General features: G+C 35.7%; 1 protein-coding gene, 1 non-coding gene and 1 pseudogene across 2 annotated transcripts; 1 reads left to right on the top strand and 2 right to left on the bottom strand.

Moving 5' to 3' along the window:
• Positions 1–2,994: 2,994 nt before the first annotated feature.
• Positions 2,995–6,273, bottom strand: LOC100247331 (phenylacetaldehyde reductase). Its single transcript, XM_059742224.1, has 7 exons — positions 6,131–6,273; positions 5,872–6,041; positions 5,127–5,318; positions 4,702–4,864; positions 4,394–4,583; positions 4,112–4,279; positions 2,995–3,851 (listed from the first exon to the last, which is right to left on the bottom strand). Exons 1-6 carry the CDS (start codon positions 6,249–6,251, stop codon positions 4,135–4,137), a joined length of 981 nt encoding a protein of 326 aa, XP_059598207.1. The 5' UTR covers positions 6,252–6,273; the 3' UTR covers positions 2,995–3,851; positions 4,112–4,134.
• A 2,186-nt stretch (positions 6,274–8,459) lies between these two features.
• Positions 8,460–16,537, bottom strand: LOC100252446 (phenylacetaldehyde reductase-like; annotated as a pseudogene).
• Positions 11,670–11,740, top strand: TRNAG-GCC (transfer RNA glycine (anticodon GCC)). The gene has a single exon. It is a non-coding gene; the product is annotated as a tRNA-Gly (tRNA).
• Positions 16,538–16,896: the final 359 nt, after the last annotated feature.

The following is a 16,896-nucleotide window of genomic DNA, read 5'->3' as shown; positions in this document are numbered from 1 at the left end:
ACAATAGCCCGTAGTGGATCGTCTATCAATTGTATTGCCTGCCCAATCTGAATCCGAGAACCCAATGATGTCAGTGTGCCCATTTCTTCTCATTACAATGCCACGCCCAATTGTTTTCTTCAAATATCTCAAAATCCTTTTCACCATACACAAGTGAACAACTGTTGGTGCATGCATATACTGACTAACCAAACTCACAGCGAAGGAAATGTCAGGTCTAGTGATTGTTAAATAAATAAGCTTCCCAACAAGCTTTTGATAGTAATTTGGAGAATCAAGAGGATCCCCCAATTTATCAAGCTGGAGTTTACTATCAAAAGGAGTGTTGGCGGGTTTGGAATTGAGCATATTAGAATCACGAAGCAAATCTATAGTGTATTTTCGCTGATTAAGAAATAAGCCTTTGTGAGAAGTCGCAACCTCAATGCCAAGAAAATACTTGAGTGGGCCGAGATCCTTAACAGGAAATTTACCTTGGAGTTTCTTCTTCAGTGCAGCAATAGAATCAGCATTACTCCCAGTTATAATGAGATCATCCACATAAATAAGCACCATTAACTTTTCAGTTTGTCCAGTTTGAACATATAACGAGGAATCTGCAGAACTTCTTGTAAAGCCAAGATCTTCCAAAGTAGAACTTAACTTGGCATGCCATGCTCGAGGACTCTGTTTCAGTCCGTAAATTGACTTGTTTAGCTTACACACACGAGAAGGATCTCCACACAGAGGGTGTCCTGGAGGAATTTTCATGTACACCTCTTCTTCAAGTTCGCCGTGCAAAAAAGCATTCTTTACATCCATTTGTGATAAAGACCAGCCATGATTTGCAGCAACAGATAACAAAACCTTGACAGTGGACATTTTGGCAACAGGAGCAAATGTCTCCTTATAATCTACACCAAAATGTTGTGTGAATCCTTGAGCAACAACACGAGACTTAGGTCTTTCAATTGATCCATCAGGATTGAACTTGAATCGGTACACCCAGCGACATCCAACCACATGTTTTCCAGGTGGAAGATGCACAATATTCCAGGTGTTAGTTTCTTCTAGAGCTTTCAATTCATCATCCATAGATTTTCTCCACATGGGTTGAGAGTTAGCCTCATGAAAATTCTTGGGTTCATGGACACTTGAGATTGCTGTAAGATAAGCCAAATGTGAAGTAGATAAGTTTTGATAACTCAAGAATTTTTCAGGAGGATACCTGACAGCAGCTGCAATATAATCGCGAAATTTGGCCGGCGGATGACGTTCCCGTGGAGGGTTGCGTCGAGGAAGAGTGGTCTGTTAAGATATATCAATGTTGGGAGCTGATTCTTGAACAACTTGATTTATAGTACTTTCAACAGATGCTTCAGTTGGATGCTGTATTGTAGGTGCAATAGATTGTTGTTCAATATTTGCAGCAACCTCTGGCAGTGGAACAAAGTCAGATAATATCTCCCCTTGATTGGAATTTTCAAAGATGGAACTAGTTTCCACAAATTGAACATCTCTTGAGACAAAAAGTCTCTTGGCTGTAGTGTCATAGCATCGATAGCCCTTTTGTGTTTGAGAATACCCCAGGAATACACATTTTACAGCCCTGGGATCGAGCTTATCTCTTCGTTGAGTTGCCGATAAATGCACAAAGCAGGTGCAGCCAAAAACCTTGAGATGAGATAAATCTGGTTTCTTCTGCTGTAAAACTTCAAGAGGACAAAGAAAGTCCAGTACTCGACTGGGTAAGCGATTAATTAGATATGTAGCAGTAAGAACTCCATATGACCAAAAATGTTTTGGAACATTCATTTGCATCATTATAGCCCGAGTCTTTTCTAACAGATCACGATTTTTTCGCTCTGCTACTCCATTTTGTTGGGGTGTGTTAACACAGCTTGTTTGATGCACTATACCCTGTGAAATTAAGTAATTTTTCATGTTATGTGAGGTATATTCAGTGCCATTATCAGTTCGCAAGGTTTTAATATGAGCCGAAAAATGAGTTATCACCAATCTATGAAAGTCCTTGAAACATTCAAAAACTTCACTCTTTGATTTCAATAAATAAACCCAAGTGACCTTTGAAAAATCATCAATGAAAGTCACAAAGTATTTAAAACCATCAATAGACAAAGAAAAAGGTCCCCACACATCTGAGTGAACAAGCTCAAACATCTCAGATGATTTAGACAAAGATAAATTGAAAGGAAGTCTTGTAGACTTTGAATAATGACAAATATCACAGCCATCAGTTCCCTTTGGAAGACTAGGATGAATTTTGTTAAAGACTGACTCGGAAGGATGGCCTAGACGTTGATGCCATAATGAATGTTTATTTGTAGAAGAAAAAGAAGCTTGGAAACCCTTGCAAAGTCGATCATCAGAGGAAAAATAGAAAAGCCCATGTAACTGAAAACCCTCACCAATCGTCTTCTTTGTAATATGGTCCTGGAACAAAACCTTGTCAGATGTAAATAAAACATCACAGTTAAGAGTGGAGGTTAATTGCTGAACCGAAAGTAATTGCACAGGAAATGAAGGAACATAGAGGACTTCTGATTCTATGGTTTTAGAAACCAACTTAGTTTTTCCCTTACCCTGAACAGGAACATCTTTACCATCTGCTACTGAAACAAAGGTAGAACTAGAGCAAGGACGGAAGTTATATAGATTGGTTAACTTATTTGACATATGATTTGAGGCACCTGAATCAACTACCCATAAATCATGAAAATTACTAATTTCTAGTGCAGTGGTGAAAGCTGTGAAGATACCTTGGCTGTTTTCTGGATTGGAATCAGCAAGAAATCCAGCAAATTTAGACAACAGTGCTGTCGGCTTGTCTTGATCCTGACCAGCAGCCTCATTGAGAGATTCCTGACCGCGTTTCTCTTGTAGATAGGTTGTAAAATCCTTCAAGAGTGCCATGGGATTAGAAAAAAAGGAATCAGTTGTTTGAGCTGCAACATTAGCCTTGTTGTTGAAACCACGTTTGTGATCACTACCCCTCTTGTCCTTTGTGAATTTTGGTTTGAGTTCTGGATGGAGAACCCAACAACGATCTGATGTATGCCCAGGTGCATTACAGTGTTCACACTTAAGATCCAATCGTTTTCCTTTGATGGATTTACCTTCATAATTTTTATGAGCAATGTAGGCTCGTGTGTCTGAGGAATTAGTCATAGTTTCACGAATCATCACCTTTCTACGGACTTCTTCACGTTGAATAGTTGAACAGACACTCTTCAAGGAGGGCAATTCTGGACTCATTAGAATATGACATCTGAGATCCTCAAACTCCGAACCGAGACTGGCCAGCACCTGAAAAACTCTGTCTTCTTCTGTTCTTTTCTTTAGAACAACTGGATCAACAGTATGAGGCCTGTAGACCTCCAATTCGCTCCACAGACTCTTAAAATTGCCAAGCAAACTCACGAATGGCCTTCCATCTTGTCGAAGAGCATTAACTTCTTGTTGAATTTGAAAAATTCGTGCCGAATTGTTCTGATTTCCATACATGTCTCGAAGGGCTTCCCAGAGATCTAGAGAAGATTCAGAATAACTGAAAATCTCAGCTATATTGCGCTCCATGGAATTAAGAATCCAAGACATGACAAGCTGGTCCTTTGATAACCAAATCTCATATTCGGGTGAATCAAAAACAGGAGCCTTCTCCTTTCCATTGATGAATCCTAACTTGGATCTTCCACCAAGAGCAATTGTAACAGCTCTTGACCAAGGTAAATAGTTAAATTCATTCAGCAACACCGAACACAACCTTTGAGATGTGTTTGATTCACCATCAGCAACAAAACCAGAAGGAGCCGTAATCAGATCTTTGACAAAGCCTTCACCACTGTTGTTGCCTGCCATGTTAATAAAAAGCAGAACAAAGGATCAAATTTTTGCTCTGATACCAAGAAGAAAATATGATTGAGAAGAAAAGTATATTTCATCATAATTCATTGGTGCAGAGTACATCAGTATATAAAGGAATTACAAGAATCACATATTACAATCGTAATCACACTAAATCAGCCTAAATATATTCTTGCCAAATATACACCAGTACCTAAATATATTCTTGCCAAATATACACCAGTACCTAAATAAGGCAACGACTCACATAGTTCTCCAATACACAATGATTCAGAAGCTGATGAAGTTCTTCTCCTTCAAGCTTTCCACGGTATCCTTCATGCTCACCTCCAGAGGAGTGAAGTGAATGCCCAAACTTTTTGCTTTCTCCTGGGATACCCGGAAGGTTGGAACACAAGTCTGGCCATCTTCCCATCTGCCATGTATGAAACACAAGTGGATTCATCTCGGATCTCAATATGAGAAACCAGCAAATAATGACAAAAGGAGTGAAGTAATATCATCCTAGAGATAACTAATAGAAACTTACTTTTCAGGTATGTGTATGGCAGGGTAGAGCTTGTGCAAGATATTCAGTGTCTCAGAACGGTGTGAGACAGTCCCTACTAAACAGTATCTTCCACTAGCTTCCGGAAGTTCAAATGCTTGAATATGTGCATTGGCAACATCTCTAGCATCCACCCATGTATATGAGGTGGTTTTGGGAAATGTTTGAACTCCTGCAACAAACATATTTCAAATGATTGCATCAAGAGAGTTGAAGTATTGAGATGAAGCAAGGTTCACACTCCTTTTTCTTAATTTAAACTTCTAGTCATTTGGAGGGATGAGGAGTACCATTTAGAAGTTTCAGAATTTCCTCCACACTTAGATTAAGAGTAGGCTGTAAGAGAGGACCGAGCACCCATCCTGGATTTATCATGACCATGTCAATCCCGTTCTCCTTTGAAAACTTCCAAGCAGCCTCCTCAGCTAAGGTCTTTGAAAGCTTGTACCATAGCTATCACAAAGTTTGAATAACATTCGATTTCAGTATGCAAAGCAACCAGATCAGATGCATGCAATCAACCAAAGCAAAATCAATACAAAAACTTGCCAACGCATGCAAAGGCTTATGGATGCAAAGCGCATGTTAGAATCAAATTGATGATTTGATAGATACCCTCTCATATTTGTTGTACTTCCACTGAAGAACCAGTATAATTTTTCGTATTCCATGCAAAAGAGATAGTATGTGATAAGAAATAATGTCGTATGCAAACCTTTGATTCCTTGCATAAAACTGCATCTGAAAACCAGCTCTCATCAATTATCACCTCAGGAGTCAGAGGTTTTCCATTTTGTTCCACCGCAGACATAGACGATGTTACAACCACTCTTTTGACAGATGGAACTTTTGAGCAGGACCTTAGGACATTGATAGTTCCCTTCAATGCAGGGTCAATCAGTTCTGTCTGAACACAAAAAATAAAATAGAAATTAGCTCCATATAAGTGGTCAAATAAAACAAATGAAGCTGATACAAAGCTTGTGATACAGCCAACATGAAAATCACACAAGTGAGAATACACAATGAACCATGCACCCATTCTTCTGCAATCAATGTTATATCTAGGTTGGTAATAAGATTCTTTATGATTCCTTTCATATATTAGCCCACTATAGCTCGCAAGGTGTTTGGCTTCCAAATTTCCAATTGATATGGAGCAAGGGGTTTTCCCCTACTGTTGAACACAGGATATAAGAAGAGAGAAAGTCGACAAGCAGAATAAAACAAGGAAACCCAAGAATCCAATCTCTTGAATCTTGTAGTACACAGATAAAACCCCACAAATCCAATATTGTTATGTTCTCTCAGTCTCCTATTATGTTGGTTTAGTGTAACCAGCATTCACTGCCTCTGTATCAATGGGCCTTACTCACGTAAACAAAGAAGAATCATGGGAAGTAAAGTAAGGATCCATTCCTTCTAAGTGGCGAAAATTAAATTTACAGTATAGGATGAACCTGGGGGTCAGTGACTTGCATGACAACAGGCGATGCTGTATGAAAAACGCCATCACATCCATCAACTACGGGATCAAAGGACCCTTCTTCCAATAAGTCTGCTTTGAATAAACGAAGCCTTTCCTTAGCTCCATCGAGTGAAAGCAAGTGTTCTGTCTTCTTTGGATCATCTACATCATACATATATGTAAGCACAACTGGTAAATTAAATGGAAGGATAAGTAGAAAAGGCGGTAAAAGGTTGAGATTGAGAACTGACTTGGGTCACGAACAGTTGCTCTAACAGTGTAACCACGTTGGAGCAGGAGCTTCACCAGCCATGAAGCTACAAACCCAGCAGCTCCAGTCACGCACACCACCTTTCCTTCTCCAGTACTCATCTCTCTTCAATCTCCCACTTTCACCTTCAAATCTATGTTATACACTTTTAACACTATGTGCTTGATATATATATATATATACAAGGGTTGAGAGTAACATGTATTAGAGTCCAAAACTGCGAACGTATGCAAATTCGTCAGCCTTTAGATCTTCTTGGTCACTTTCGGCTTCCGTGATCCCCTTGCTCTTTCCCTTCATTTTGATTCCACAAAGACACCCGTTTTCCTTTGATTTTGTGAGAGTCCTGGTTCTTCATTCCACGATACCATATATTAATGGGAGACGAACTCAGACGAGGATATTGGCAACGTACCAATGAAAATAAGAACACCGATCGTATGAACCAAGAACACATGGCTTATTAATGTGTGAAGTTGGGTTGGTAATTTTGTTTCAAAGATTCCGGCTTGGAAACTACTTGTTGTCGTTGACATCAATATTAAATAAAATTATTAAAAATTTAATTTATCATTTTAATTACATAAAAATATCTTATAAATAAATATGTTATAATTTTTTATTATATAATATAACAAACAAATCATTTTGAAAAAAATATTCAGAAAATAATAAATAAAATCTTTCTAATTCTCTAATTAATAATAATTTTTATATCCTATATTATATAATTTCATTCATCTTTTCATCATTTTTTTATAGAATTAAATACAAAACTTATTAGTTGACATCAATAATAAAATAAAAAATTTTAAAAATTAAAAATACAATTAAAACTAAAATACTTAAAAATTAATACAATTAAAACCAAAAAACTTAAAATTTAAATAATAAAATATTAACTCTTATTGTATTTTCAATTCTTTCTAGGGATGACAACGAAACGGATTTGAAACTGGTTGTCCCCATTTCAAGCTCACCATGTTTATTTAAAATAATTATTATCTCTATCCCATTAAAAAAATTAAACAAGGTTAATAGTGTATGAGAAATTCTCATACTCGCCTCGCTAGACCCTTTTTAACTTCTTTTTTTTTTATAATTTTTAAAAGATATTATTTTAATTTTTTAATTACATTACAATAAATAAATATATTTTATAAATAATTAAAATATTATAATTTTTATAACTTATTTATTATTATTATTATTATTATTATTACCTATATATTAAAAAAGAAAATAAAATTTAAATTAAATTAATTTTATATATAATCAAAGTTGGACGGGACAAGACAAGGCAATACCCAAACACGCCATGAACTGATATTGGGTTTTTAGAAAAATTTCAAATTCATCCTAAACCTGTTTATTTAAATTTCCAACATCATCTCATTAGGAGTGAGGTTGGATGGGTATCCGAAAAAACCTACCCCATTGCTATCCCTATTCTTGAATCTATGTTTTTCTATTAGTGTGATTTAACAAAGTAAAAATTAATATTTTATTTTTATACTTTTAGCTTTAAAGTTTTTTTTAGTTTTAATTATATTTTTAAAATTTTAAAATTTCTTATTTTATTGATCTCAAATCAATTTTATCTAACTTGTAAAAAAAAGGCATCTATTTTTAAATAGATGATGATAAAAATGATTTATAGAAATTAAAATTCATTATTTTATATATTTTTTTAAATTAGTGAGTGAAATCATTTTTCCCAAAAAGAAAATTGAATTTTTTATTTTTTATTTAAATGTTTACAAAACTAGGATGAGAATTAAACAAATTCTTTTAAAGTATTTACTAAACAAAACTATTATCGTATGAGGATTATTCAATGCATTTATCTAATTTTTCTATACATTCATCTTCTTTTCCCTTTTGTTTTCTACACTAAACTTTACACGTGAAATAACCAAACTATTTTCTTCGTCAACCTCTCTACATTAATCCATCTAAAACGCTAATCCTATTTCTTTTCCATTTTCCTTTTTTCCTTACTTTTTTTTTTCCTTTATGTTCTTTCCTTTCCTTCATCTTTCTTCTAGAGCCAAACCCGATTTCAACATAAGTTTAGAGAAATGTATTTGGATTGGATTAGAAGATCTATGAATTCAAGCTTATATAACCCGATTTCAACATGGGTTTAGAGAAATATATTTGGGTAGAGTTGCATTTTCAACCAATAAACTTCACATTTGGACAACAATGGCAGCCTCACATTTGGACTTCCTCCTCTAATACTACTGTTAATATCCCGGAAATGCTATTCCTATGATTGAAATCTAAACTACATTAGACTTTGGTACCTTAAAATTAGAATTTCATTTCTAAATTTCAACTAAGTACAACAATGGCAGCCTCAATATTCGTAGAAAATGATGGAGAAGGTTTCAAAGTGGTCCATCATTTTCATCTTGAAAGTGGCCGAGAATTTAATTTCAATACCAAATTTTTTCCATGTCAAATTCCCACAATGTCTTCTCATTTGTGTAACTCAGGCTCAATTCCATTTCTGGGTTCATCTGGGCTTTACCATAGTCAACGAACATTATGTAAGTTGAAGCAAGACCTTGCAGGCCATGAAGATCGGTTAGAGCATATATGATTCCAACACCTACACTTAGAAATGAAATTATGAAGAATACACCAATTTTCATCATTTATTTGCATGGCTAGCCAGTAAATACCACATGTCAGAAACTGACAAAGTTCTTCTCCCTCAAGCTTTCCACAGTGTCCTTCAGGCTCACCTCCAGAGGAGTGAAGTTGATGCCAAACTTTTAGCTTTCTCCTGGGAAACCATAAGGTTGGTGCATAAGGCTTGTCATCTGCACATCTGCCACAAATGAAACACATCCCCAAGTTTATCTCAGAATTTCTTAATCAGTCAGTCAAACAACTGATACTGAAGAGTAAAAAAGCATCTCACAAGTCATAAATGAAAACTCTTCTGGAAATGGATCAGAAGCTTAATCCCAAATGCAATGAAAAGTAAAAAAGCATGAGACATCTCTTCGGGTAAGTGAGAAAATCCCAGAATCAATGGAGGTTTGTTCTTTTGTACTAGAAGCTTGATGTATGGGTTTAGATAGAGCTAGATGGTGAGACAGGATTCATGCAGCCAATCTAAGAGTAAAGGTTTATTGAGTTGAGTAAAGCTGAAGAAACTCCAAGGTCAATATTGATGTTAAAAGTTTGAAAAAATGGAAGGCTCTTATAGCTCACCAATAACTTTCATCAAGACAGCCACATTCATGGATATGATCAGTCAAAACAGAATAATGAATTTAATAAAAACCAGAAAATTCCTGAGCCCTGATCACTGAAACACTTTTAGATCCTTTGCAGTTTGATAACTTATTAAACAAACCAATAGTTATAAATGTCAGATCTTAAGAATCAGATATAATTCATGAGAAAGCAATATGCCAAACAGCAAAGACATGCCATTTTGACCTCTGTGAACAGAGAGAGCCTACACTTCACCTGAAATATACGAACTATGCAGCAATAGAGTTTAAAGGTCCAGTCAAAGCCCAAGTAAATCCAAGTTGCAACCTATTCCTGGCTACATGGTCAAACATGGTCTCCCATTCTTATATAGCAACTCACACCACAGAAGATGACACAGAATGAGATGGCAGAGCAGTTTGCCGCTTTCCAACTCATTCATGCAGCCAGAGGAATTTTATCAAGGGAGTTGTTACAGTGTTATAAGAAACATTGTTAATTGGTGTTGTCCATGCAGCCAGAGGAAGGAATCAATATATCACATATTCATCCAAAGCAGGTGTGTGCAGAGCTTGTTCATAATATTGTTCTCTTTTTTCAGAGTCTACTGGGTTCTGTCTCATTCTATGAAGGAGCTGTTGTCTTCTAGTTGGCATAACATTTTTGTCATTAGGGTAGAAAGGTGTGGAAGATGATCCCTATTACTTGTTTCCCTGCGTCTGTCGTATGTGGCTGTAGTTCTTTTGTTCATTTCTTTAGTTTTTAGTGCTACTTGCATATGAATACTCATACGGGGGTTGTGCCGCCTTTTTCTAGGGACCTCTTTATAATATATGTGTATTTGTTGGTCCATCAAAAAATAAAAAGGAAAACCTAACAAAACAACAAGTAACATTACCTAACATACAACATTAACCTCAAAATAAAAACTTACTTTTCAGCCAGGTTTAAAGCAGGGTAGAGCTTGCGCAACTCATTGTGTCAGAACAGAGCAAACTGCTCCCAACTAAGCAGTGTCTTCCACTAGCTGCTGGAATCTCATATGCTTGAATATGGGCAAGGGCAACATCTCTAACATCAACCCATCAATGAGTTTTATTGGGAAATGTTTCTCCTGCAACAAATAAATGTCAGACAATTACATCACAAGTACTAGATACATTAACTGTGCTGAAATTATCAGTTTCTGCCGAGGAATTAAGTTTAGCTGCTTTAGCATGCAACCTTCTTAGTGATAATCTTATATTTTTCCATTCATATCTTTGTAGTCATTCTCAATGGTTCACAGGAAGAGAATGCACCACCACTTTTTAGCCGAACTTACAACACCATCTTAAAAGTATTCCAGCCAGAAATTTTAGAAGCACACATTTTCAACTCGGACTGTTTCTCTTATAAAGAGATGCCATTCTTGTAATCCTATTACAATAAAGATGATGCAATCACACTTTCAAATACAACTCTATTTATACTTTATGTAATTTTGGAAACTACAAAGGAAAACACTCTCGTAGAAAATACCTTTCTTATTCCATCAGAAATATCCAACAGTTCTAAAGTAGCACAGCAAACTACTTTGGTTATTGCAGGCACTGAAGTAAAATAGAACCGACAAGCCTTATTCCAACTACTTTGAGCCAAATTTATGAATCAGAGAAACACCATCAATGCACAGGTTTGTTTTTATGACCAACTCTCAACGTAATACCAACCCCCTTATAATTGAAGCAAATCCCAGGAGAGGTCAGGTGGTGGCAGCAGAGCCCACAAGCCAAGATCAATGGCTGATAAGGAAACAAATCATATCAGTTATGCAGTTAAAGTAGTATAGATTATTGCAAGAGTCATGAATAAAGAAAGTAATATGATATTTCCCTATAAAGCCACTAGACATGATTCTAAATGTTTAAAGAATATCTAGATCTGAAAAAACGTACTCAAAAAGTTATCAGAAGTTTCTAAAAATACTAATCAAGTTGGCTGCACATGAACAACTCATTAAATTATCATATTTTTCTTAACATTTTCTTTAAGACTTGTGTTGTTTTAATGCCCCAAACAAAAGTGAAAATAAAATCTCACTAATCTAATAAGTGAAATAGGTTGTTCTAGGCATAGTTTTATGGAGGTGTTTGAATTCTAGAATTCAACTATTTACAAATATAGTAGTAAAAGATTTTTTAAGTTTTTTTTTTTTAATATCTTTTTTTCCCTCCTGAATTTTTTCACAAAATAATAAGTTCTCATTTGTGTTATACTATTTAGTGAGCTGATGGAATCATCAAGCACCAGTGGTCTAGTGGTAGAATAGTACCCTGCCACGGTACAGACCCGGGTTCGATTCCCGGCTGGTGCATTCTTATACCTTTTGTTTTTTGGCAAAATCACCTTGTTTCTACTCAATGTGGTAAGGGATTCCTGTTACAACTTTTAGTGCTGAGTTTGGTTTTGAAGCATTTTGCAATGGGATTGGATGCAGGGAGCCCCCAATTGTTGATGCACAGTAATCATATTGGGGTAGATCAGAAGGACTAATGGGCTATTTAAGAAGTTCTTGCTCTTTGCAATGGGATTGGATGCAGGGAGCCCCCACTTGTTGATCCACAGTAATCATATTGGAGTAGATCAGAAGGACTAATGGGTTATTTAAGAAGTTCTTGCTCTTTGCAATGGGATTGGATGCAGGAAGCCCCCACTTGTTGATCCACAGTAATCATATTGGGATAGATTAGAAGGACTAATGGGTTATTTAAGAAGTTCTTGCTCTTTGCTTGAACTTGCATCCAAATATACCGTAAGTTCAGGATAGTGATTCCATTCACATGTTTTCAGTCCTTTCACAGTCCAGGAGTCCTTCAAACCAGATGGGCTCAGGAGGTCAAAATAAAATATATCTTTACCTAATCTCATGCAAATCTCCCAGTATCCTGATGACTGAATTGGTAATGACCAAAGGAGACAACATAAAACGGCTGGGAAAACAAATTTTTAAGGTTAAAAGATAAGACATCATATATCAGAATGCATATGTAGTCCTTTTGTGCAGAACTGTGGAAGCCTTGTGATACGTCATTGATGAGTTTCATTTAAGAATACTAGTAGCGTTCAAAACAACAGGAATGGTTAGTGGATAGAGTTGACTCAATATTGAAGTAAAGCATGTATTGATATTCAAGGAAAGATAAGCATAAAAAAGAGATTCTCATCAATTGCTGAAGAGTACCTTTTAGTAGCTTTAGAACTTTCTCCACACTTAGATTAAGAGTAGGCCGTAAGAGAGGACCAATCACCCACCCTGGATTTACTGTAACCATGTCAGTGCCATTCTCTCTTGTTAACTTCCAAGCAGCCTCCTCAGCTAAGGTCTTTGAAAGCGTATACCATAGCTAATAGAAACTCATATGTTTGAAAAACATATGGTGAGAAGTGTTTCCAGTAGATAATGGAATATAGAGAACATGCAATGAATGTATGAACCCAAGCAAAATCATTAGGAGGCATCGCAGGAATAGGCACATATTATTTAAACTAATTACATATATTGCAACAGTTTCTATCCCCATATCCCTAGAAAAAATGTACCTATGTTTTGTCAACCCATATTCCCGCCCATCATGTTTAATGGACAGTAAGATGGTCAGAGATTAGCATCCATCCCATTCTTATAATATCCAAATTAGAGTTCTCATTTAATTTCTTGTTTGAGGAATCTGACTTTATGATCAGATGCTACCAACAGCATATTAGTGAAATATTAGACATACGTGGAAGGATTATTTAATCTAATGGCAGGCTTAGAAAAATACAGAACCCTCCCATTCCCATCGTCTTATTTAATCCTAAGCCAGAAAGCAGGAGAAGTGTAAAAACAAGAAGGCATGAAAGATTGGCAACTACTTCTGCAGGGTAAAAGAACTGAAGAGCCATGAAAAAGAAACATTTTGTAAAGCCATAAACAAAAACATGCAAAAGAGATAGTATGTGATAAGAAATCATCTCATATAAGCACCTTTGATTTCTCACAGAAAAATGGATCTGAAAACCAACTCTCATCAACTAGCACATCTGGAGCTTGAGGTTTCCCATAGAATGCAATTGAAACCATAGATGATGTTACAACCACTCTTTAGACAGATGGAACTTTTGCACATGATCTTAGAACATTCATTGTTCCTTTCAGTGCTGGGCCAATTAGTTGTTCCTGAAACATGGAGAAACAGATAAAACTAGTCTCCACGTAAGTAGTCCAATGATGCTAAGCGGATAAAAAGCTAATTATTACATACAGAGGCAAACATAAGACCACATTATGGATCCTAAATAAATTCCCCACAGGTCTATGAGCCACCTTTTTTTGTGATAAGAAACAATACTAATCTTACGCAAGCAGTTATTTACAAGGGTGAGAGATCCTTCAAACAAGTAGATGTACAAGAACAGGATTAACTAGGAAAAGAAAAGAAAAAAAGGGAAAAAAAAAAGAAAAAAGGAGACCATCAACCCTCCAACTCCAACCTCAAAGACTAACCCCAGGCAGAAGTAAATGATATGAACACCCTTCACTGTATTGGTTTAATGAAATCAGAATTCACTACCATTAGATCAGTTGACGAGACTACATGCAGAAAGAAGAATGAACCAAAGTAATGATTCATGATTAGTCAGTAATTTCAAGAACAGTAATTGATTGGAAAAGAATATAGGCAATACTAATTTTTACAGTATGTGAATGGAACCAATATAAGATAAACCTGGGGGTTGTGGATTATCAGCACAACTGGTGATGCTGTACAAAATACTCCATCACATCCATCAGCCACAGAATCAAAGGATCCTACTTCAAGTAAGTGTGCTTTGAACAAAAGAAGCCTTTCTTTAGCACCTTCAAGTGCAAGCAAGTGTTCTGTCTTCTTTGGGTCATCCGTGGCACACATAAGCAGAACTTGCATTTTAAATGGAAAAAAGAAGAATCAAAGCTTACGAAAACTTTATTTTGATAAGAATAAAATCATATAATAGAAAAAAACAGTTCAAATGGGGAAAACACAAGTAGATAGAAAGTATAGAATGGAAGCATGACTAGAAAATTAAGAAGTTCAATGTTTTCTCGAACTTCTGAGCCTAAAAAGTCCCAATTTAAAATCTGGGCATGGTAGCCTTCCAAAAAAAAAATGAGTGAATGGCATATCGTCATGTTTTCACCTCAAACAATTAAACTAAACAGAGTCAATATATGCAGTTGTATTCATGCTTCCTTTTTTTTTTGAAAATGCTGCTTACAATTAGAATAAAATCTTCTTTTATTGCAGTGCAGTAGCAGGCTTAGAAACCACTTACATATGCATTTGTTAAAAGACAAAGAAATCCTCACAGAGACAATCAAGAGCCAATTAGAATAAGAGTAGTTAAATCTCCCATGCAAAGGCCAAGTTTCTTGTGCATAAAACTAAGCAATGGAGTGGAAACACTTTGGGTATGATGGATGACAACCAAAGCCATGAATGAAGCAACATTTGAAATTTTTTTTAATATGGTCAACCTCAATAATAATTGACAGAAGGGAGAGGCCTATCAAGATCAAAGGCAAAGACCATAGTAATGGGCCAAGTGTGAGTTTCATTTTTTCTTTGATGGGCTTTTCCATATTTTCCAAGTATGAGTTTTGTAAGCCCATCACGATCAAGAACATTTGGTACAGGCATGTTCCTGGGAAGTGTTGCACAGGAGTGGTTGGGATAAGGCCTATGGCCATTTTAACTAGAGGGCTTCAATTATGCTCTTCTTAGAAGAATGAGGATTGAAGTGAAATGGATGGAGCACATAGAACAGTCATTTTCTCAACTTCAATTGCAAGCTTTTGAATCATTTATGCAAGATGATAGGATTTTGTAAGTGCAAGAAACTTCAGTTGTGATGTACAAGTTGTATAAATACTAACAAGAGGATAGAGGTAAAGGCATTCAAGAGGAAACTAAAGAAAAGTAAAGAAACAAAATGAAGGCCTAAAATGTCATTTTGTCTTGTTTCTAGAACAACAAAAGCTCATAATAAAGCCATATAATTGTACCAAAATTTGTTGAGTTTCTCTTAGGGAAGCAAAACAGTAATCAAGATATATGACCAGTTTGGTTCGTATGTCTGAAAATATTTGCAAGAATAGGTTTCCAAAATGAATTGAAGCTCATATTTAGAGTTTTTAGTTCAAAAACAAATTGGCATGGCTGAAGGAAAACTTTTTCCTTTCCATTTGTTTTTGAGGGATCCTTGTATACATCCCATGAACATAGCTGATAATCTCCTCATTGTCTCATACTATTGTATATATTTCTCCAAAAAAATAAGGTTTCCCTGTTTGGTTATCCAAGTCAAAAACAACAAAATGAACATATATTTAAATGGCAGGAATCTCAGGCCTTGAGCTTCCTCCATGGACATCAATTCACAGTCATCCAAATAATCCAGTCCAATATGGTTTGATCAAAGAACTTTTCTCACCCAGCGCCTAAAATGAATTGATTATGACAGTATCTGAAATAATTAGGTCATGAATTTGTCCTGTAAAAGCATGCAGAGAGTATAATTCCAAGAAAATTAGGACAACAAAAAGAATTGAGTGCTGATTGACTTTGAATCATAGATTAAATTACTGAAAAAAGGGCAACAACCGAAGAACTCTCAACAACTAAAGCTGTAAATCCATATCAAAATACCACTCAATCTAAGCTTCAGACTGCTAAATTAAGGCCCACCCACATACATAAAGCTAACATTATACTTGAAAACTTCTGAAACAATAAAGAAAGAAGAAACCTGAGGATAATAGTAAGTGGGGTTTGGGAGAATGAGAAGTGTAGAAGTATGAAGTTCAGTTATTTGGAAGAAAAGTGACCTGGGTCTCGAACTGTGTCTTTGACGGTGTAGCCGCATTGTAGCAGATGCTTCACCACCCATGAGGCTATGTACACAGAAGCTCCAGTCATGCACACCACCTTGCCTTGGCCGCTTTCAGAGTCTCTAAACTCTGCCTCACACTCTCTTTCACCTCTTCCGAGGCTCTGCTGCAAAAGATCAAAACTGTAGTCTAACTGAGACACACCACCTTTTCTCAACTTCATTTATTTATGGAGAAATTTATTATATTTCTTATGAAGGGCAAGAGGATCTCAACGCCACCCGCCACCCGCCGCTGCCGCCCGTCCCAACCCGAAATTTCGGGCTTCAACTTCACATACGTAGAAATCATGGGATAAAATTTAATACAATAATAGCTTAAATTGATTTTAAATTAAATTATTATCTTAAAATTTATTTTTAAAATTTTAATTGAAGTATTAAAATTTTTAGATAAATTTGACTTAAATTTTATTCTAAATTATTAAATTTACATATTTATCCTTATTAATTTTATCTAATATTTAATTTCATTATTTTTTTGAGCAATAATTTTTTTGTCAAACAGAGTTGTACGAAAATTTTTTTGTAAGTCCTATAAAATTAGCAAAATAATAGGAA

Source organism: Vitis vinifera, chromosome 13, assembly GCF_030704535.1.
Source record: "Vitis vinifera cultivar Pinot Noir 40024 chromosome 13, ASM3070453v1".
Lineage (NCBI taxonomy): Eukaryota > Viridiplantae > Streptophyta > Magnoliopsida > Vitales > Vitaceae > Vitis > Vitis vinifera.
Note: the sequence above shows the minus strand (reverse complement) of the source record. Positions and strands in the feature narration are given on the sequence as shown.

What these genes read in the sequence shown, in the direction of transcription:
- LOC100247331 (XM_059742224.1), bottom strand. Translation starts at nt 6,251, where the DNA reads ATGAGTACTGGAGAAGGAAAGGTGGTGTGCGTGACTGGAGCTGCTGGG. An exon ending in TTTTATGCAAGGAATCAAAG is followed by an intron (nt 4,865 to 5,126) that starts GTTTGCATACGA and finishes ACTTTGTGATAG; the next exon opens with CTATGGTACAAGCTTTCAAA. An exon ending in GCCATACACATACCTGAAAA is followed by an intron (nt 4,280 to 4,393) that starts GTAAGTTTCTAT and finishes CATACATGGCAG; the next exon opens with ATGGGAAGATGGCCAGACTT.